Source organism: Python bivittatus, unplaced genomic scaffold, assembly GCF_059951505.1.
Source record: "Python bivittatus isolate LINGU-HERP-01145 unplaced genomic scaffold, Pbiv_v1 ctg000960_np1212, whole genome shotgun sequence".
Taxonomy (NCBI): domain Eukaryota; kingdom Metazoa; phylum Chordata; class Lepidosauria; order Squamata; family Pythonidae; genus Python; species Python bivittatus.
This window is the reverse complement of record NW_028277124.1, coordinates 14,390,799-14,413,202: the sequence shown is the minus strand read 5'-3', so window position 1 is coordinate 14,413,202 and position 22,404 is coordinate 14,390,799. Positions and strand designations below refer to the sequence as shown.

The following is a 22,404-nucleotide window of genomic DNA, read 5'->3' as shown; positions in this document are numbered from 1 at the left end:
AACTGCTTCAGAATCATTAGCAGACAATGAAACGTTGATTACAGTGGAATTTACTTCCAGTGGTCTGGAGTTAAACCCTTCACCAGAACGTCAACCTCAGCATTCGTATAAGTTCTTGTGCCTTTAATTTTGTCCCCTGTTGCAATTCATGTACCCACCTCTGTAATGGAATGGCAGCAGCCTTGCAGCCAGAAAAAAGGGGTGCTGTGGAGAGCTTCCTCGCTGTCTTATCCCTCTCTTCCACGTGCACTTGGAGCAGAGATTTAGCCATTCTGCAGAATTTGTTAAAAAGAATCGGAAAATGTAAAAAGGTGAAGCCATTCCCAGCATCTTGTGCGGGTTGAGCTTGGCAGCCACTTGATACTTCTGCCCCTGTAATAATGCAGCTAGAAAACTGTCAGGATCTACGCAAACCAGAACCTTCAAATTATTTTATTTCTTTTACTTTTATTGCTAACCATAGATCAATAGTGAAATAGTGAGAATGTGGGAATGTTATTCTAAACCATTTGCTTGACCTGTCATAAAAAGGGGGGAGAGGAGGCCAGGTGCCGTTATCTCTATCTGGAAACAGACATCCAAAGCCAGGAGGTGTAAGAACCAGGGCAAGGCGCAAAGAGTTGCAAGCGGGAATAGAAACCTAGAAGGGGGAGAAGTTGGGCTTAAAAGGACAAGGCTTTGCTATGTAGAATTAGACTCAACAAACTATGATGCTGTATGCTTCTCCTGAATAAAGAAATCTTTGATGGAACTTTTGGTCTCCAGAGGATTTACTGGACTTTGGGATTGAGTGTGCAGACTCTGACATCGCTGGAAGCATAGAGGCAGGATCCCTTTAATTTTAATGCCTCTCTCTCTCTCTCTTCAGTTCAGGATCATTGATAGTCTTTTCAACAGTACTGTTGTTTAGGACCCTTCTCTAGTACACTCATGGGCACAGGTGGTAAATCATGTTTCTGATCATTTAAACTAATGTTCAGTATCTGCCTTCTTTTTTAGGTTTTACCTAATTGGTGGAGGAATCCCTGTGATAGTTTGTGGGATAACAGCTGCTGCAAATATAAGAAATTATGGGAGCAAACCGCACTCGGCGTAGTGAGTATTGCTTTACTGACTTGGAGCTGGAGGGCTGTGGAGGGCTGATCCTGCTTGATCTCAAACAGTGGTAAAGACTTAGATCCTCCATGGAAATGCCTTTCTTAAGGATTTTTCTTTTTCTTGCAGTTGTTGGATGGCATGGGAACCAAGTTTGGGAGCATTTTATGGACCTGCTGGCTTCATTATTTTTGTAAATTGCATGTATTTTCTCAGCATATTTATACAACTGAAAAGGCACCCTGAACGTAAGTTTGAACTTAAGGAACCGAGCGAAGAGCAGCAGCGCCTGGCCACCAATGAACATGGCAGCCTGAACAATCAAGATTCTCTGTCCGTGTCGTTGGTTTCCACTACAGCTTTGGAAAATGAGCATAGCTTCCATGCACAACTTCGAGGCGTGAGCCTCACTTTATTTTTGTATGTGGCTTTGTGGATTTTGGGGGCCCACTCTGTTTCTTCCTCTTACCCCTTGGATTTAGTCTTCAGTTGCTTTTTTGGAGTCCTTTGTTTGTGCCTTAGCAGTTTTTTAATAATGCATCATGGCGTTAATAGAGAAGATGTCCGACGTTCTTGGTTAACGTCCTGCTGTCCTGGAAGGAGCACGTATTCGGTACAAGTTAACATTCAGCCCTCTTCCAGTGCAGGTGGCCCAAATAGCGATCCTGCCAAGTGCACCAATAGCAGTGCAGAATCATCGTGCACTAACAAAAGTGCATCAAGCTTAAAGAATTCTTTGCAAGGTTGCAAATTAACCAATATCCAGGTTGCGGCAGCCCAGTGTCCTCTGGGTATTGTAGCACCAAACCCTGGCCCTCCTCTTGACAACAGTCTTACTGAACACTCTGTGGACAATGAAATTAAAATGCATGTAGCCCCTTTAGAGATGCCCTTACGGACGAATGGGCACCCCAGTCGCCATCACAAAAACAGAAGCAAAGGACACCGTGCCAGCAGACTGACTGTCTTACGGGAATATGCTTACGATGTTCCCACTAGCGTAGAAGGAAGCATCCAGAATGGCTTAATTAAGACACGTCAAAGTATTACTGAAGGGCATTCAAGGACCCGAAGAGCCTATCTGGCATACAGGGAACGGCAGTATAACCAGTCCCAGCCAGACAGCAGTGATGCTTACAGCACTCTTCAGAAAGGACACCGGAACACTGATAAAACGGTGCCTCCCACCTCCAAAAAAGACACGCTAAGGAAGCCCATGGTGGTTGAGCTGGAAGGGCAGCAAAAGTCCTATGGCTTAAATTTAGCAGTCCAGAACGGGCCTCTGAAAAGCAGTGCCCAGGATGGGACGTTTCTGAGTGCTGACAGCACTGGAAATATCAGGACTGGCTTATGGAAACATGAAACTACTGTGTAGTGCTACTGAACATCCCTAAAAGGGCTTAAGAGGACCACTTGTTTTCTGTGCTTGACTCATAAAGGTATTTTGAATGGGAGATCTGCCATTGGATACACCTTAGAAAGTATCTGTGACATTTTTATAGTCCAGTTGCTCTTTCATGGATCTTTCATTACCAGTCCCTGTTTTGAGATGCCAAACTGGACAGTTAAATTTTTTTTCCATGTAAGATCATTCTTCAATATGTCCAATACATTTCACTTTTGTATTTAAATGTGTAAAATAAATTACTTAAAGTTCTCTTACATACCAAATGCAGTTGTAAGGCTTCAGTCTTCATCTTACTGGCCATAAGCTTTGTGGCTAGCTAACTATGCATAAGATTGCATTCTCGGGACTTGACACCATACTCTACCCCAAATGTGCGGTGTGTTGTCTAGTCAATGTCCGAGTATAGCCTAGAATAATATAGCATTTTTGTATGTTTAAGGACCTGTATATGGCTTGATAGGTTATTTATCAAGAAAATGTTAACACTCAGTATTAGACACTCATAGCCAGAGAACATAGCAGCCAACCTTTAACGAGTGTGTTGTGTGTACATATACATACATACATACACACATACATATATTCCTTTTGTGAAGAACTGTATGGATTGGTTGATTGATTAGGTGTCATCAAGTCAGTGTCAACTCTTAGCAAATGCCTAGATAAATTTTCCCCAGGATGATCTATCCCCAACTGGTCTTTCTGGTCTTCCAATGGTGGACATTGCCGTGTAATTGTGTCCATCCACTTGCTGCTGGTCATCCTCTTGTTCTGTTTCCTGTGTAGCAGAATCAAAAGTAGTGCTATGGGCCAAACTCACAAATAGGCAAAAAGAAAAAGTTGCAGAAATTAGCAGCCTTGCGGTCCTTTTTTTTTTTTTTTTTTTAAGGACAAGGATTATTAGTGAATTTCAAGGAAAACCTAAACAGGTCATTTTAGGTTATTGTCACTAAAACAGGTTATTGTCACTAAACAGGTATACGTTTTACTAAAAGTATCAGGCGGATAATATCACATATTAGGCACAGATATGCTTGTCATGGTACGGTACTGTGAGCGTCCCTGCAAAGATCTTTCAGGTGACAAGCTTGGAATTGCCACAAGATGATGTATGAAATATCAGTTGTAGCAAGAAACAAAGGATTTTGTAAGCTTAAATACAAACATAGTAGTTTAAGGTTTGTGACTGCGAACTTCTGTACCAACCCCTGTCCTGCTTTTCTTAACATTTCAGCAATTACTGATCTGGGATTTCCTCCTGTAATTTCCACAAATAAATTAAGTAGTAGTCTCTTGGCTAAAGCCATGGATAATAGAATTTCCACGGGTACATTAGAGCTGTTATTGAACAAATTAATGTTTCCATCCTCTTTTCCAAATGCAGTGAAGCAGTGTTTCTCAGCGTCAGCAGCTTTAAGATCGTGGACTTCAACTCCCAGAATTCCCGCAAAGTCCACACATCTTAAAAGTTGCTGAGATTGAAAAACACTGCAGTATGAAGCAGTCACCTTGGGGAACTGGGCTGCTCATATAATATCATCAACGTAGACTTTGTCATGACATTTTGAGTGATATCCCTTTTGATGTTTACATTTTCCCTTTCGCTGTGCCTGCCTACCTTTTCTGCATTCCTGTACTTAAGTCTAGTGCTCTGAAATACATACTATGCCTGGTCAAAAACTTAATCCATTTCAGCTGCATTTTTCTTTGCGGGTCTGCGGTGCAGATACAGTGGTACCTCGGGTTACAAACTTAATTCGTTCCGCGACTGGTCGCGACCCGAATTGGTCGCGATATGAATCAAATTTTCCCATAAGGTTCAATGTAAATACGGTTAATCCGTTCTGACTCTACGAATTTGGTCGCCAACCGATTTTGGTTGCGACCCGAATCAAATTTTCCCATAAGGTTCGATGTAATTACGGTTAATCCGTATGAACCATATGTATTTTTTTTTTTAAACCACAAAAATATGACACAAAGTACAGTACGAAGAGAGAGAATGCTAACCTTGCTCAACGCGACTTCTGGCGTGGAGGACAGGAAGGTGGGTGGGGAGGCGGTTATTGCTTGGAGGGAGAGTCCCCCTCCCTACAGGAAGCCACGGCCACATGTCATGGCAGGAAATGGCCGCGGATCCTGTTCGTCAGCCAATGTGGCGTTCGCAAACGGAAGCAAAATTTTGCGAACGGTGCTGTTCGTGACCCGAATTGGTCGTGAACAGAAGCGTTCGTGACCCGAGGTACCACTGTACTTGCTTACATTTCTTTCAGCTCAGAGAAATAACTTGCAAATTGCACAATAAACAGTTTGTTATTGAGAAAAGTAGGAAAAAAGGAAAATTTCCTAGAATACGTTCCAGATCAATCACGTCCAGAAAAGACAAGAAAAAACATTGAGGAGGAAGACATGGAAGAAGAAAAAAACATTAATTCCCTGGATTGTACTACTATAAGTTTTTTACATTGTATTAATGCAATGAAATGGTTAATATAATCTTTTAATCTCTTTTGGAATGTACAGCATCACATCAAAACTAAGGATTTGAAGATAGGTGGCATTAATGGGTATATATTTACGCTATATGCTGTAACTTGTCTCTCAGTGTATTTAAGTGGTTTGACAAACCTAGTAATCTGTGTTTGCTAACTCAGATACCCCTATAGTTCTGATTTTTACTCTAACCTTAGCCTAGCCGCTTTATATCAAAAAGGCAAAACAATTTTAAAATGATTTCTTACCCTTACTGAATGATCTATCAAGGCATGTCAAATTTTACAATAGATGGTCACAATTTTATTTTTCAAAGCCTTGAAAAGAGAGCTACACAACCCCAGAGTAAGAAAATGGAGAAAATGTCCCTTGGCTTTTCACTCTAGCTTCCCTTTTTTCTTTGATGTTAAGTTCCAGGGAACAAATAATTTAAATTAAAAGATATATGAGTAGATTAATGGATTTGGTCGTTCCATTTTATATAACAAAAACTGATGCTAAGAATGAAAATGTTCAATGGCTAAGGGGTTTCTTAATTTTTATTATCTTGATAAAGATAAAACCAGCACACTGGATCACACTAATAGATTGCTTCTGTAACAGAAGTAATCAATTTCTGCTAAAGTCATTCTGTTAATTAAAAATGCATTCTTTTTATCCAGTTCATCCAAACTTTCTTAATGTTGCTGTTTTACCTGGCTCTAATTTTTGTATCTTTTACTTGGAAAACAGCAATTTCTATATTTTTTCATAAATAAAAACTTAGTATGCTAACTGGTTTTTTTCAAGACACAACATTTAACACATTCCCACCTTTGCCATGATAAACTGGTGATGGAACTTCCTCAATAATTTCTTAAGTGTTTTTTGTGCAACAACTGCTGAATTCAGAATGCTGCCTTTACATTTTGAAAGGCTTTTAGGTCCTCATGTTTTTAATACTCCTGTCATCTTGAGATGTCTTCATCTTTACCCAGTAACAAATGTATAGATACCTGGCGGGTATGAAACATGATTTAAAAATTCTAAAATGAAATCTGAATTCAATTCAGATGTATTCAAGCTATTACTACAATGATAATGTCTTGAATGTACAGTTGTGAACTCTGGCAAACACTTCACTCAGTTTTAAGAATATTGAATTAAACATTTTTTTGTGTGCAAGGAAGGAAACTTTTATGTAATGGTTAATGGCATTTTCAACTCATATTCTCTATGTTAGAAGCCATATTGGCTGGAAAGTTTCTACAGGCAATACAGAAGAGCATAGGATTCCAATGGTTCAGTCTTGTATCTTTCATACAACCATCCACATTAAAATACCTTACAGGTATTTGTGCATAACATGTCTAGTTGCTTTTCTAATATAATTTGACATATGTTACAAGGAAATTCTCTGAAATTAGTAAAATGTATCTTCCAAAAATAAATGTAAAATCTAGTTTTTATTGGAATTGAGTTTTTGCACTGTGCCCTTAGTCTACACCTGTTCATGGCCTTTTGGATACGGCTGCATTGTGACAGTAATAAAAGTTGGGAATTGCCATGGGGGCAGAATTTTCCTTTTGTGTGGCAAAGACAGCCCAGTTGCTGAACAAAGATGGGACTATGCCATTCTAAGAGTAGGAGGAAATTCAGCTCTGAAAATCAGTATGTCTTCAGTAATTGTGTCCTGAAGTTGAATTTCTGGTAAGTGTGTCTATACAGATTGTCAATACAATTTTGTTCAATTTTTGTTTCATTTCAAATGTTAGCAGATTTGCAGAGGTCACTAACTCCCTATTAGAGCTGAATAGTTCTGAACAGCTTTGAAAGAGGATATGGGGTGCCTTCTAAACAGGTCTTCTCTACATCCAGCCTTATCTAATAGTCTCAGCAACTTTCCGTACCACTGATTATAGTATCCCTTTGGACGTCCTGTAGGATTTGGGGGTGCAAGGGACTATTCTACAATCGCTCTGTTCCTAGCTTAGTGGACAATTCCAGTTGGTGACTGGGGAGGAAAGTCTAATATGAGGTGGTGCCTATCAGAAGTCCTGCCAGAATCAGCCTGTTCAGCCTCTTTCTGGGAGAAATGTAGGTCCTACTGTAATTTCATGAAGGAATGAGAAAGGCCAGGAGCTAATGTTTTTTCAGTTGCTGCTCCAGCCTTGTGGGATACTCATGTTTAGAAGCTACCAAACATAGAACTTTGCCAAAGAGCAGTGGTTGAGTAGTTAGTTCATTTCATTTTGGGATACTTAATTTATTTGTTGAAATTTTACTTGGTTTTGTTGTTTTATCTTTATTTATCATTGTATTGTAATTTTGAATACTTTTTGCTTAAATTTGTATTTACTGTGTATGTTTTGAACTGTTGCAGAGTTTTTGTTAATTGTAAACCACTGAGAATCTGTTGGTTAAGCAATTTAAGTGGGAGGAGGGATACTGCAGTGTGAAAGATTTGTCACTGCTTTCTTTGATGATTTGCTTTTCAACTTTCCACAACCCTAGAGGTCTTCCATCCAAGTACTAATCAGGCCTGATCCAGCTTAGCTTTCTTTGAAGATCAGGCATGGCCTTCAAGGTGCTGCCAGTCCTATCAATTATAATTGATAAAAATCAGTGGACTAAAAATCTATCCCTTTTTGTGAAACAATTTCTTTCGACTTAAATTACCACACTTAGACTTAAACTAATACATCCCAAATATTCAAGGCACACAAACTTTCCTTTTACTACCTCTTGGCAATGAATCTGCAGTACTCTGATAATTCATCAGTATATCCTGAAGCAGAATTCAAAATTATTGCCAGACGTTGGAAAAAAGTTTGCTCCGGTCCTCAGAAAGGCTGCACATATTCAACTAATCATTCCCAAATCATACTTGATTGGCAGAACTTACCAGCCAAGTTACTGTAGTTCTATTGCAATATTCTTAAGACAGTTTGGGGGATTATGGGGCTCTGCAGTGCAAAGCAAAAATAATATTTTTGGAGTACATGAAGGCATTCACAGAGTCCTTATCTGCAACTCCTTAAAACTACCTAGAATGGCTGTGATGCCACCCCCGCCTCTTGTCTTAGACTATGTCCTATGGCTGATACAAGGACATCCTGCTTTCAGTGTATACACAGCCTCCTGTCTCTTGGCCATCATTCTTTTACCCTTTGAAAAATTACAGGATGTTAACCAAGTAGGGCGTGATCCTTTTTTCTGATTCTTTGCTGTGTGTCATGCACATAAAGGTGAAAAATCCCTTGAATCTAGCTTGATTTCTGCTGTCTTTGTGATACGCTGATGACTTTCTGTGCCGGTTGCCTATCAGTATCTCAAGTACTGAGAAGAGTATAGTAAATGGTTCAGATTTGTAACGCTATTTCTAGAGAAGCTTTTTAAATGAAGTTGTTCTGCTTCCTGTGACCATACGTGAGCCACTAGATGGAGCTAAAAGGAAACGGTTGGGGAAAAACTCAAGTTTGGGGAATAACTTTGTTGGGAAGGTCCAGTACACAACACGTATGTGCTTAACTCAAAGGTTTTAATGAATTAATTAACTGTGCTTAGCTTTGAATAATCCAGGATCAAAGAAGTGTCATCGCTGCATCCAGCTTAGTTTTATTTTGGGGCTGTTTACTAATTACAAGCAGCTCTCTGGTGCAGACAGAAACCTTGTCCAGCTTTATCAGGAGATGCATCTTACCACTTGCACAGTGGTCTTTTATGTAGAATCCTCTCCAGTATATTCTGGTGGGCTTTTCTCCTATGTTATGCTCCATATTATAATTGTTACATGGGACCCAACAAAAGCATCCCCTGAAATTGACCTACATATGAACTTGTGCAGATTTGTACAGATTATACACTTACATATGCAGTAAATGAAGGGTACCTAGTGCTTCAGATTCAACAGGAGAAAAGGTGTTTTGAAGTGGGTGCTGGTGTGAGTAACACCTGTTGGCAAGCCAGACCTCCATACCTGTTGGTGCAGCAGAGCAGTTGCAAAAAAGGATGCATTGGTTCAAGGAGTTGCTGACAACTGCTCCATGCGCACTCCTGTGTGCTCCAGACTGCTGGAAAGACCTACCCTAATATACAAGTTTCCATTTTCAAAGCCATTATTTGTTGTCTAGATACATAATCATTGATGGGAATAACTTACCACAAAGACAGGATGCCCATATCCTAGCACTGGTATGGTTACTCATTTTTATATCTTTTTAAAGGAATCAACCCAGTGTTCCATTATTTTTAATACTTTCTGATAGTGATAGGTGCAGAAACTGAATTGGGCATCGGTTCCTATAGAGATTTCTCATGGCTTCTCCCTTTAAAGCACATAGGAGTGCTACAACAGGTTTGGTGCCTTTAAAAAAGGGAATCCGGCAGTCAGGCTACTTAGCAACAGCTGCAAATGTTTGAAATGTTCTTTTGAAAATAGCCATAAAGGACTCCCATATTTCTGGCATGTAAAATAATTACCATTTCATTGACAGCTACAGTAAGATTCTGATTGTGGGCAAGTGGGACAGATTGTTGCCTCCATGGCTGAGATGAATTCTTACCTGCCAACTAAGTAGTTCCCTGTTTATAAGCTAGCAGTTAAAACACACACCTCAATATTAACAATCTAAACAACATGATGGACATTTTGCAGATAAGGAAGGAGCAGCACAGTATTGGAAAAGATGGATAAAACTCTTGAAGCATTTTGACCCCAAGTCATCTTCAGGTGAAATAGTATCAGGATCAATTAATGCAGTAGTTCCATTACAAATAGTAATAAAATTAATCACTTGTCCTCTTGAAGTATCGTGAAATCAAAAGAATTAGCATTCTTCTTTCATTCACTATATTGATGTCAGTGTTTTCTCATGTTAAAATAATATGCCTTTGTTAATACCAGCAAACTGGAAGACCAATCAACATGGCAGTCAAGCATATCCAAGTCTCATTGCAATGTTGGAATACTCACTAATTGTCCAGGTTAAATTGGATTTTAAAAGCATGTTTAAATAGAAGGAATTTCTTGAGATAACACTGGGATACAAAATAAAATCCACAAGTTGAACTCCTTGAATTCTTTTATTCTCCTTGAAAAATGCAAAGTAATTTATCAAATCCACATTGCATCGCCAAGTGAAGCTTTGAGAGTCACTGAAAATCCAGCATTGATAGTTGATTCCTGAACTTAAACAGAGTTTAATTTCCTCCACTGGGTCTTACCATGGCTAAGCCTTCACAAAAACCCTAAATATATCCAAAGGGTATCTTGTCCCACGTTTAATGTAGGAAATGTAGAAATTCCCACTGACCCCTAATTGAAATTTATATTCCTGGCAACTCATAATCAGGGGAGCTTGCATTCCAAAAGAAAAACAGAGTAACTCATTTCCAGTTGTTCAACTATGATAAAAAAAAAAAACAAGAAATACGTTAGCAATGTTTGAGAGATTACTTAGCTAATTCTGGAGAATTAAATCAGGCAATCATCTATGAATTATCAGATAAAACCTCAGTAAAGTTAAAATACGCACACTACCAAATGAATGTATGATATCCATCCTCAGATCACCGTTTCTAAGATCCATGCTAGACAATTGTTACCAGCTGAAGTCAGAAGAGTACAACTGTGATGGAAGGGAATTATGAAGGCCAGACTCAGGGAGAAAAATGTTTCCTTTCATCTCCTGAGGCGCGAGGGAAAGATAAGAGGATGAGACTGGCACCTCCCTGAGGAATTCACAATGTTGTGGCTGGCATTACTTGGGAACTGGGGTTTTGGTCTGGGAAGATTCTTGCTAGAGGTTGTAGCTAATAAGCATTGCTGGACTGAATGTACATGGTCTCTTGGAGTTCCTTGGGCTAGGCCTGACATCAATCTTCCCAGACTGAAACCCCAGCTCCCAAGTAATGCCAGCCACAACATTGTGAATTCCTCAGGGAGGTGCCAGTCTCATCCTCTTATCTTTCCCTCGCGCCTCAGGAGATGAAACGTTTTTCTCCCTGAGTCTGGCCTTCATAATTCCCTTCCATCACAACAACCTAATATTCCAGTGGTTCTAAGTTCCTACAAACTTTTTTAGATAAGCAAAGCAGGAAGTGTTCTAAATTATTAATAGAGCATGTTGTTTAATCAGATAATCAGAAGTTTAATTCCAGAGAGCTGAAGGATATTTTGAAGGCCTGAATAGCTGCTGAAGAACCCTATAATGTGACCTTCAATAAAGTAGTTTAGTGCATAGATAATTTATGCAATTTCTGTATTGAAGAAAAATGTATTTGAAACAGAAAAGAATTATACTTTTTAAACTTCCCTCTGAAGAAGTTTATAGAGTGAATATTGTGTGTATAATTCTTCCGTTGTTAAATATAAATATGGGAGTTCTGGTTGGAGTTTTAATTGTATTCCAAATCTCAGGTTCTTGATTAATCTGCCTGGATCATTAGTAGTGAGGGCAGGGGACGATTTAAGATTTTAGTATATTGGGGTAGAGCAAAGGAAAAGCCCTAAAAGGGACATTGGGCAATTTGAGATTCCATAAAGTTTTGATTCATACTGTTAGGCAGATAGTAGGAACTTTGGTAAGAAAAGGAAAACTGGTCATGCCAGAAAAAAAGGATGGGGGAGTGGGAAAGGGGAAAGATAAGGATAAGAATTCAATTACCTTAGGAGTATCCTGTTTTGTGCAGCCTCTTGGCAATAATTAAGCCAGATTTGCAAGCAAATCGGATAGATAGACAGACAGGATGTGATAGTAATCAAAGGAAAGCAAAAAGAATTGAACCAGATCCAGTCCTGACATCACTCCATTTCTTTTGAAAAATACACAACTGCACAGACAAACTTTCTCCAAAGAATTGGGACTCAAAGGTGGTGATTTGGACACACAGTTTCTCCCAAAAGAGGAGGTGGAGGGGAAATAAAAGGTTACTATCTCCACCTATTGCACTGCATAACAAGTCACTGGAGAGGGTCAGAACCTGAGCCAGAAAATTAGAAGAATAGGTCAGGGCAGTGCTGAAAATGCAAATGATCTGCAGGCTGTAGTAATGAAAGTCGAACACAGAGAACAAGTTGGACTAAGATTAAATATAAAGAAAGTCAATTCTGGGAGTTGAACTCCAGACACCTTCATGTTGCTAAGGTTGAGAAATACTGGTATGGACTATGGAAGAAGCTGAAACGATGAAACACTTCTGTATAGATCAGTGTTGCCCAAACTTGGCCACTTTAAGATGAGTGGACTTCAACTTCAATGCTGGCTGGGGAATTCTGGGAGTTGAAGTCCACTCATCTTAAAGTGGCCAAGTTTGGGCAACACTGGTATAGATCTTTAGGCAGTGGGAATCTTCTGAAGTTCCTAACGATGCCCTAAAAAGCACGTGAATGTAAGAAAATAATGTTTATTAGGAAAGGCTTGCTCCTTAATTTTTGCTTCTGTTATGAAAGCTATGCATGAAATGGATGGCCAATTTCAAGTCTACAAGTGATGCCCATCAACAAGTGATGTTCTCCAGTCTCAGCTGCCTGAGAATTCATTAAAAAAAGTAGGAAAAAAGCAGGACACCTGGGAACTTGTGAAGGTGCACAGGAGATTGATGTCTTCAGAACTGTCCCTTCGCCATTGGCGGCTTCCTTATGAGAACATTGTGCCTGTTCAGCATTAGCTGTGGGTTGCCTGGTGAGAGACATCAGCTCGTTCCTGTCTCTGTGCCGATTTATTAAAAACCACAGCAAAGTAGATCTGTTACGTTTGCAACGTTGGAGCTTGTGGAGTGATCTCTTATATTTGCTTCTTTCTGCCTCTCAAAAAAAAAAAAAAAAATAATAATAATAATAATAGGTCGGAGGGCGGAGCTGGCGTCGCGGCGATACGGCGGGCGATCCTGGGCTCCCAGGATGGCAGCCGATATCTCCTCTCCCGGACGGTCCCGATGGACCTAAGCCGTCCCGTAGAGATGGCGAACGCAAAGGGCGCGTCCCGCGGATCTCAGGGACGCCGCAAGTCCCAGATCGATCCGGGGAGAAGCTCTTGAAGCCGGCGGAGGAGAGGCAGCCAAAAATGGCTGCGAAAGCCGGGACAGCTCCAAAGGAAGATGGAAGAGAAGGGTGTCAACTGGGTGAGATGGACTTTTACTATTCAACTATTCTTAGAGAACACCTTAAGTAACTTAAAGAGATTTTTAAAAGTGAAGAAAAGTGGATTAAGCGGCGAGATTGAACCCTATTAAAAAAAAAGAAGGGGGAGAAAATTTTTCTTTTCAACTTTCCCTTTTTAGTGGAATTGACAAGATGTTTTTCTTTTAAAAAAAATATATTTTTAACTGGATTGGCTTTCTCTTTTTAATACTCAATAACTCTTTATTTTAAGCCTTTTTTTTTTACTAAGATTTCTTTATTGTTATAAGAAATTTATATCTTTTTGACTTTGAAATGGGGAAAGTGGAGTTAAGAGAAAGTAAATGAAAGAAAGTTGCACTGCCATTTAGAGGCGCGACTTAGTGCTTTTTTTTTTCATTGTGACGCACGCTCAAAGACCCTGTGCTTTCTAAAAAGATAGTGGGATGTGCATGTTTATACAGGTGCCATCCGTAACTATAAACAAGAAAGTGGAGTTGAAAGCGACTTTGAAAACATTAAGATGGAAAGTTTGAGCCAGTCACAAGAGCCTTGATTAGTGGCAGTAGCTCTTTTTCTGCTAGAAGCTCTGCTTTGCTCTCTATTCCCCCCAGATGGATTTTTTTTTTTAAAGAGGCTTAGCCTTTTCCTTCTTTTCCTTTTCTTTTTATTTTTCCCTCTTTTTTTTTTTTCTCTCCTTTTGCTTCTTTTTTTCTCTTATTTTTGGCAAGAACAAAGATAAAGAATCCTTTGACTCAATGAAGGTTTATCAAGATAATAGACTATACGAGAAACACAATGCAGAAAAAGATCTTTAAACTATTGAGGATGACTATAAAAAATTGGAAGAAGAGCTGCAGAAATTCTCAAAAAAAAAAAAAAAGAAAAAGAAAAAAGATATTAAAGCTAAAATGGACTTAATTAAACATAAAACGGGATCATTGGAAAAGGAAGAAATAGTACAAGAAATCAGAAACATTAAACGGAATTATTGTGAGGCCTATAAACTGAGAATTAAAAGGGTTAATCAACTGATAAATGAAGAGAGACAGATTTGTTCTTGGCACTGAGGGTGAGAAAAAGATTATACAAGATTATAATGGAAAATCGTACTAAGAGAATGTACAAAAAGAAGAAGTAAAACAATATTGAAAGAAACTATTGCAGATGTTTAAAGAGAAAATCAGGGGAATATAACAATGATGGAACTGACAGAAGCTTCCAAAAACAGAATGTTCAAAAGGACACTTATTATTGCTTTCTCTTATCCAATAATATAGAAAAAAGGAATGAACAGCCAGATATTTTGGGATATTGAATGAAAAGGGTGAACTCAAAATTATGCAAGCGCTGGAATAAAGTATAAATTTGAGATATATAGTTAAAAATTGTATAACATGTAGTGAAATCTGGTTAGAACTGTAACTTGGTTAGAATTGTAATTGATATTGTAACTGATATTGGTTAGAATTGTAACTCTTAAGAATTGGAAAAATTAAAAAGTACTTATGCAGGAGGAAGTTATTCAAAATTATGGAATGTGCAGAGATGAGTTAAATTGAGATTTGAAATTAGAGTAAGAAGATAAGCAATTTTATATGACACCGGATTTGTTTTTATTAATGATTAGATGAGAAAATATAGTAATGTAATAGATTAGGAAATTTTATAATAGAAATTTGATATTAATTATTATATATATACACATATAATAGATAGATGGAGATGTATTACTAATCCTATTGAAAGTTAAAATTTTTTGTAATATATGATTTTATAGATTAGCTATGAATGATTAACAATTGTTAATTGATAAGTATACAAGTATATTTTGAATAGATGATATGAGAATTTAAGATTATGAAAGGGGCACCAACGAGTTTAACTGGTTGACACACGGTATAAAATGGAAGATGCTTTTTTATGCCTTTTTATGTTTTTGTTTGTTTATGTTTGTCTTGTGTTTGTTGTAAAAATAAAAAAAACATTATTAAAAAAAAAAAAAATAATAATAATAATTGAGACTCTCCCCCCCCCGCCCCTGAGCCCAAAAAAATCAACCAGCCCAGTATTTTTCATGGTCTCCTGGCAAGGAGAAAGGACAAGCAAATATCACTTAAGAATGTCACTTTTGCTTGCTCACTGTGGGAATGCAATAGGCAAAACAACCCCGATCAACAGTGACTGCATTTAAACATTTCCAGGAACTGTTTGCAATGCAACTGGTTGCAAAACTGCCAATATGGCCTAATTACTTCTTCAAATGCTTTAATCTACAGCCCTTGTGCCTGAATATTGCCCTTTTTCAAAACAATATATCCCAACCCCCAAAACATTATCATGGCTTCCTATGATAGCATGGCATGTCTCAGTGGTGTGCCCCAATCTATAGGCAGCACTAAGTATGTGTCATTTTGGAACACTGTTTTCATATGATATACTTTTAGGATTCCAAACAGGCTTGCACACCCAACAAGGTTGGAATTGTCAAAAGCACTTTGTCCTGTAGGTGGTTTGAGTATTTTACTTTGATTAATGTTCACAAAGTGCCTTTTTTTTCTTCTTCTTTCAGGCTGAATGCTGAGTAGAGATTTTGTGTGTGTGCCCATTGACTACACAAGATTTTAGATTTTGGAAAAGAAAAATCATCTAACTCCTAATACTCTTATGATTTTGAGCAAATTCATAACAGATCTGATAGATTACAGCCTTGGTTAACTGGTTTGCAGTTATTCCTATTTTACACTTTTCTAATCATTCCTCATAACAAAGTAAAAAACCCAACTTTCTTGGTATCTTTTCACAATGTTTGGCAATTTTGGGGGGAAAACTGTTAGACTTGGCTTTCTCAGATGCTAGCTGATTGGCTCCCTCAGATATCAATTTTTGTTCTCTTTAGTATCCTTTATTAACTTTACCCATCTTGGCATTGTAGCTTCATAATGAAAGATGGGCAAAACTCCATTTGCCATAAGACCTTAAGGTTCATATTTAATTCCTCTCTCATTCACTAAATAAAAATACTTTCACTTGAGGGATGAAAACATTTTTTAACAAAAATGATTCTTGCTGATTAAATTGTATTTAATCAGCAAGAAGCATTTTTCTTATATAACATTCAGGGAGAAGAAGAAAAATAAATCCCTATTGATTTCCCTCTTCTTCCATTTTTCACAAGATAGTAAATATCCATCCGGTCTTGTGCCTCTTGTGGGCTGCTTGCAAAAATGCTGGAGTGCAAATTAATTAGTATATCACACAAATATAATTGAAATAATTTCAGGACCCCAGTCATTGTCTTTTGTGACTCCTTGTCCATGATTATTCCTTTTACCATTACTAGAAACCCCAGAGTTGGTATAAAAACAGGGGGTGTATTTCATCAGGCTGCAATGAGAAAACCTCAAAGTTATGTGAAATTCTTTTCAACTGTAAATAATTGCTTGTAGTTGAAACTTTGATCTACGAAGAATGATTAAACACAGGAAAAGTCAGTGTTGTAGAAAAGCTACAACTGTTGAGGCAAAGCAGTTACTGGGTGAAGTATGTCTGTGACTAGAAAAGGTAAAAAGACTTGGATATTTGCTTGCTAATGACATAGAGGAAGTTCTCAGTGCTCTTTCTTTCTTGCTCTTTTCTTTCTTTCTTTCTTTCTTTCTTTCTTTCTTTCTTTCTTTCTTTCTTTCTTTCTCTCTCTCTCTCTCTCTCTCTCTCTCTCTCTCTCTCTCGCTCTCTCTTTCTCTTCCATCCTAAAGGAATCCTTGCCCCTAGACTATATAGCATAGTTGGTGGGTTCATGTCATGCAACTTCTTTTCTTATGCACATTAGTGGGCTCTATTTCCCTTCATATTCTCTATCAGTGAACTTTGTTAATTTGAAAAATGGAGTGGAATGGGATTCCTTTCTCTCCAAAGTGACTCAACTTCCTTCTTTGCTGCTAAAACTTTTTTTCCAATAATTTTGTTGAAGATTATATTATACAGATTAAAACAAATACAATCTACATAGCATAGAAATATATTTTTAAAAAATTTAAAAAGTACAGAAAAAGAAGAAAGGAAAAAAGAGAAAAAGAAACCTCCCTCTTCATTCCCAGCAATTATAATTGACAATAACAACTTATCACTACCTCTTAAAGTAAAACCAAACAACTCTTCATCTCATACTTTACCCCATTCACTATAAACCCATCTTTAAAATCTCATCTCTCTATATTAATCAGCAAAAGTCTATTAAGGGTTATCAGAAATAACGGCATAACTATTACAAACTATATCTATTAAACCCAGTTTGAATCCTTCCTTTTATAGCTCCATTTCTATTTAAATATAGCCCCCCCCACCATTTCTTCTCTTCAAATAAACAAAATCTTTAAGACATCATTATCCAGTCCCAATCAAAAAACAATTGAACATTACCAGAAATAGCAGCCCATTATTTTAACCTTGATTGAATAAGCCGATTTTATATTTTCTCCCAACAATCTTTAGCTTCCTCAGTTCTAACATCTGCTTTCTCTTTGTCTCTTCTCTCAAAATTTTTGGTGTCTTTCTTAAGCCCCTTTTGTAATTACAGTGTGGCAACTTCAGCAAATCCTTTTTGTAAATCCAGTGTAAAAAATTATCCACATCACTCTTCTGGTTTATTATTTGTAAGCCTTTTTTAAATCACCCAATTTCATTTGTAAATCCATTATTTCCATCTCTTTCTTGTAAGCTATCATTTTTGAATCCACCTACAAGTCAATTTCAATTTTATTCAATGGGGCTTGTTCCTCTTTAGTAATACCTTCTGTTTCTTCTGTAAAGATAAATAACTTTAAAACTTCCTGCATCCATTCATCAAAAATGTCTTTTCAAGTAGCCTTCTGGTGCCCTCTGGTATCCAACCTTCAAAGTTACCTTATCAATTATTGCAAAGTATAAACATAGACATCTTCCCACAATCCTTTCAATTAACTTCAAAGTCTTAAATCAAGTCCATCTAAGCCCTTAGTCCTTTAAAAACTTTCCAAAACCAACAGTAATCATCTTTTGGCTGTATATTCCCCCCAAAAAATGTTTTTGTTACAAATCTTGTAGTTAAACTTCTTTTTTTAAAGGATTGAAGAAAACTCACCTGGTGATTTCAATAAAACTTGCCAGTCTGAAGGTTCTCAATCTTTAAAAAATAGCAAAAAATAATAATAACAAATAAATAAATCCAAAGTGATTAAGTGATGAGCCTCAGTCAAACTTAGAGTCCATATAGGTGACCTTAGTGGCTATAAGCATGATGGAATCCCATGACTCCCAGCTGTTTGGAAGCTGACAGCAAAAATGCAGTTCCTGCCATCTGCTCACAAAAAAAAAAAAAAAAAAAAACCAACCCCCCCCCCATCTGTTCGGAGTACACATGGGTAATCTTGTGATCTCTCCTTTCTCCAGAGAGATTTCAGCAGCCCAATTCCCACATTCGAGTGCCGTTTTTGGTCCCAATGTGTCCCTCTATTCTAGAGGGATGTCAGTTCACCAAGGTGGCTCCCTGGGAGCTTTCTTTGCTGCTAAAACTTTTGACTTGGGCTAGAAACATTAAGGGAAATAGGAGAAGATAAGATAGTTGGAAAATATGGGGAATTTAACTGGCAATCTCTTATTTCAAAATAAACATGGGATGTGATGAGAAACCTTTAGCTACGGCTACCATATCTGGGCCACAAGAATAAATAATTAAAGCAGTAAAATGTTTTCCTAGTTATTATGAAGATTATTACTTCCAGGATATGATCAGCCAGTTTGGTGTAGTGGTTAAGGCGTCAGGCTAGAAACCGAGAGGCCGTGGGTTCTAGTCCCACCTTAGGCACAAAGCCAGCTGGGTGACCTTGGGCCAGTCACTTTCTCTCAAGGTAAGGGCAAACCACTTCTGAAAATCTTGCTAAGAAAACTTCAGGGACTTATCCAAGCAGTTGCCAGGAATCAAGACTGAATTGAGGGCACCCCCCCCCCCCAATGAAGATTTTTGCCACTAGGCAAATGGTGATATGATACATCTAACTTATCCCAGTTTAAATCCACAGGTACCAGTGAGGGCAATACCAGCCAGAGAAAGGACACGTTGCTGGCAATTCAGATAGCAGAGTAAGATGTTTCCAGCTATTTAACCTAACCTATCATGCAACTCAGTATTCTGTCTAGTCACAGTTAATAGAAATGATTTTCAATGACTGTAGCAAATGTTTACATTTTCAGAACAGCTTGCAACTAAACTGGACTTTATTTACACAACTTACATACCAATCAAACAATATTCCCTGTATAAGTAACAATAAAACAATCAGAGCCCTAAATGATTAATGAAATAAAAACAATGCATTATCACAGCAACTCAAAAAGCCATGAGGATCTCAAAGAAATCTTAAATTCCTGGGCTAAAAAAAGGAATCAGATCAATCAGTTCGTGTCTGTTTTTTTTTCCAAACCTGGTTCCTCAGTGAACTTGGTTTGGTGTTCTGAACTTGGACTGGGTTTTCAAGCATGAGATTAGCTTGGTGGATTTATTACTCCAAGAACCCAGATAAACTGCTGCTTTTGAGGATATTTTCTGGGAATGCTTAAGTCTAGAAGATGAGTTGGTCAGTAAGATCTGCAACCAATAGAATTCAAGACTGCAGTTTCCCATTAGCTAAACCAGAATATTGGGTTGTTCATCCATGGGTTCCTTTGCAGTCCAGACAGTGACTGGAATTATTTACATCTGTTCTCGATTTGCAAGTGGAAAGAAATCTGGGGAGTAACCTGTAAAAAAAAAAATGTGTTTTTTAAGGTGAAGAAATCTGATTCTTCCTCCCTCTCTTCTCAAGACCTTCTTTGAAAGTCTTGTATTGCCCCTGCAGACTGTTAGATCAAATCGGAACGCCCAAGCTGGCTTGCAGTCTCAGTATAAAAAAAAAATTGGATCTTATTTCCAAAAGAATACAGTTTTCATTCTCTGCTTGCAGGACCCAGAAGTTCTTTTCCCACCCTGATTCTTTTTATTCCCCAAACAATAATTTGCCCACACAGACCTCTTTCAGATAATCTGGCTCCAAGCCCTTCAACCCTTTCTGAGTAGCTCTAGAGAGTTGCTATTATTCTGGGCTATCTGATTGTTCTAGATGAGTGTTTCTCAACCTTGGCAACTTTTAAGATGTGTGGACTTCAACTCCCAGAATCCCCAGCCAGCATTTAAAAGTGTAATAAATAATAAAAAGCAGTGCCAAGTAAGGCCAGCATTATAATCCCCATGTTGCAGTTTCATTGGTGAAGGAATCCTAAGGCTAAGTGACACTTGTTTGCCAAAGACACTTTCATGGCGAGCTTACTCAGATTGTAACCTACAGATTGCTGCTATCTCAGAACAACTGGTGCTGCCGTATTTCTATTTCAAATAATCTTGAAATGCAAAGTGAAAAAGTACATGATGAGCAGCGACTTACACATCAGAGCAAATTTATCAGTTCAAATGTTTGTTTCTGCTCCAAAGACCATTCTTTTTCTTTTCTTTTCTTTTTCTCCCAGTTGTGCAGCAGTAGCGACTATCCTAACAAATATACCAATGCAAGGTTAATTTTTTTTTAAAATGTGAGCATTTTAAGGAGGTGATTTTGATATAATGGCTTTACTCTAATGCATTCTACACAGTTCAGTAGAACTGTAAAACAAGGGGGAAGACTTGAAACTCTTGTTAGAAATAACTTCCTAAATTCAATATTCAAGCAAAGATTGCAGAATGAAAATAATTCCTTTGGATCTGGGCCATTAAGCAAACACACAAAGATAGCTTAAAAAGCAAAATTCTATATTTTTGGAAGAAAAGTGAAATGGAGGTACCCATTCCAAACTGGATGCATTGCAATTGGACCTGCATTTGAAATGTAATGCAAAACACCAAGGTGAATTAAGAACATTTTTATTTCATGAAGCATTTTTATTTCATGAAGTGGCAACATCAACCTTGCTTGATCTCCCACAGTTAAGCAATAGGCTAGATCAGGAATTGGGGGAGGGAGAGGGGACTTCCCAAAAGAGACCAGCGATAAACACTTCCATATTTCTTCCTGGTTGTCACCAGAAGTCAACTTGATTCAGCTTGATAGAGTTAAAATAAGATATAAGATAATCTTTTGAAGCATGTAATGATATGGGATGATAGAACTATAGTTTACTGATGGAATGTAGGCTTTGCATGAAGAAGATCCCATCTTTAGCATCTTCAGGAAGGGCAGAGAAAAGGGTTTAATCTTCATGTGTTAACATGTGTGCGATAACCTGATGGTTATAAGTGAACTTGCCTAACTTGGTGTAAGCCATTTTCTTCCTTAAGATCCATTCCTATCCTATCCATCCTGTCCCATTCATTTCTAACTCTGGCCACGTACCCAGTGTCACCCTGGCAACATTTTTTTTTTTTTTGCCATCTGCCCATGAGATTAATTTCCTCTTGAGGCAGCAGATGAGTAAGACATCCTTAACTCACTCTTAAAGTATTGTTTTTCCCCTTCATCCAATACCTTCTAAGAGTAGCTTCTCTTAGGCTTTGTCACCCATTACTTTGGGGGAGGGGGGAGATTAAGGAACTGCAGTGATGTGACTCACCTAAGGAGACAGCAAGTTTCTGTCTGCAATGCTTCCAATGTTTCAGTTTCCTGTGATGAAGAACAGGTCTTGTTGGGAAAGAGTTGAAGAAAGAACCAGAGTCATTATGGAGTAACCATTAGAGACCATGTTATAGGGTGTTTTCTTAGTCTAGATTGTCACAGCAGAATTGTGGTTTGCTATTTTGCAGTTTGTGGGCTTCAGGTTGTCACCTTTGCTGTTGAGTCAACCTAGCTATTGAGGCTTATCCAATAAGCAAGCTAAGATAATTACAAATAACAATTCTGTATTATGGTACCAGGTTTTAAACAAACCATTATTTCAATCCATAATTTGTAAAACTCGTGCAAAATGTTCATGAACCACTTTGGAGACATCAAATATGCAAAATGTGTACTATCTTGTTGGTTAGAAGAGAAAAATAATACAGTGTGTTTTGGAGGTTAAGGACCACTTAAAATGCTTTTAAAAATGACAAAAGTCAAAAATGACTCAGATTCATCAACAAATATTTGGAAATGGCAACATCTGGCTTTTCTCATCTGGGCTTGGAAACTAAGCAGGGTCCAGCCTTGTTAATTGTTTGATGAAGGAACAGAGGGCTGTAGTCTAGAATGGAAAGTACAAGAAAAAGGCAACAGAAAACCACTTTCATAATGCTGCCAAGCGAATTATTTGGGGTGGGTTTAAAGCT

General features: G+C 37.9%; 1 protein-coding gene across 1 annotated transcript in view; it reads left to right on the top strand.

Annotated features, from left to right (window-relative positions):
- The window catches only part of ADGRA3 (adhesion G protein-coupled receptor A3), a 51,823-nt gene extending 43,650 nt beyond the window's left edge, over positions 1-8,173 (top strand). The window contains exons 18-19 of the mRNA XM_088131326.1: positions 1,000-1,095; positions 1,225-8,173. Of these exons, the coding sequence (XP_087987452.1) occupies positions 1,000-1,095; positions 1,225-2,470 (1,342 nt within the window). The 3' untranslated portion in view covers positions 2,471-8,173. The remainder of the gene's footprint in view (positions 1-999; positions 1,096-1,224) is intronic.
- Positions 8,174-22,404: the final 14,231 nt, after the last annotated feature.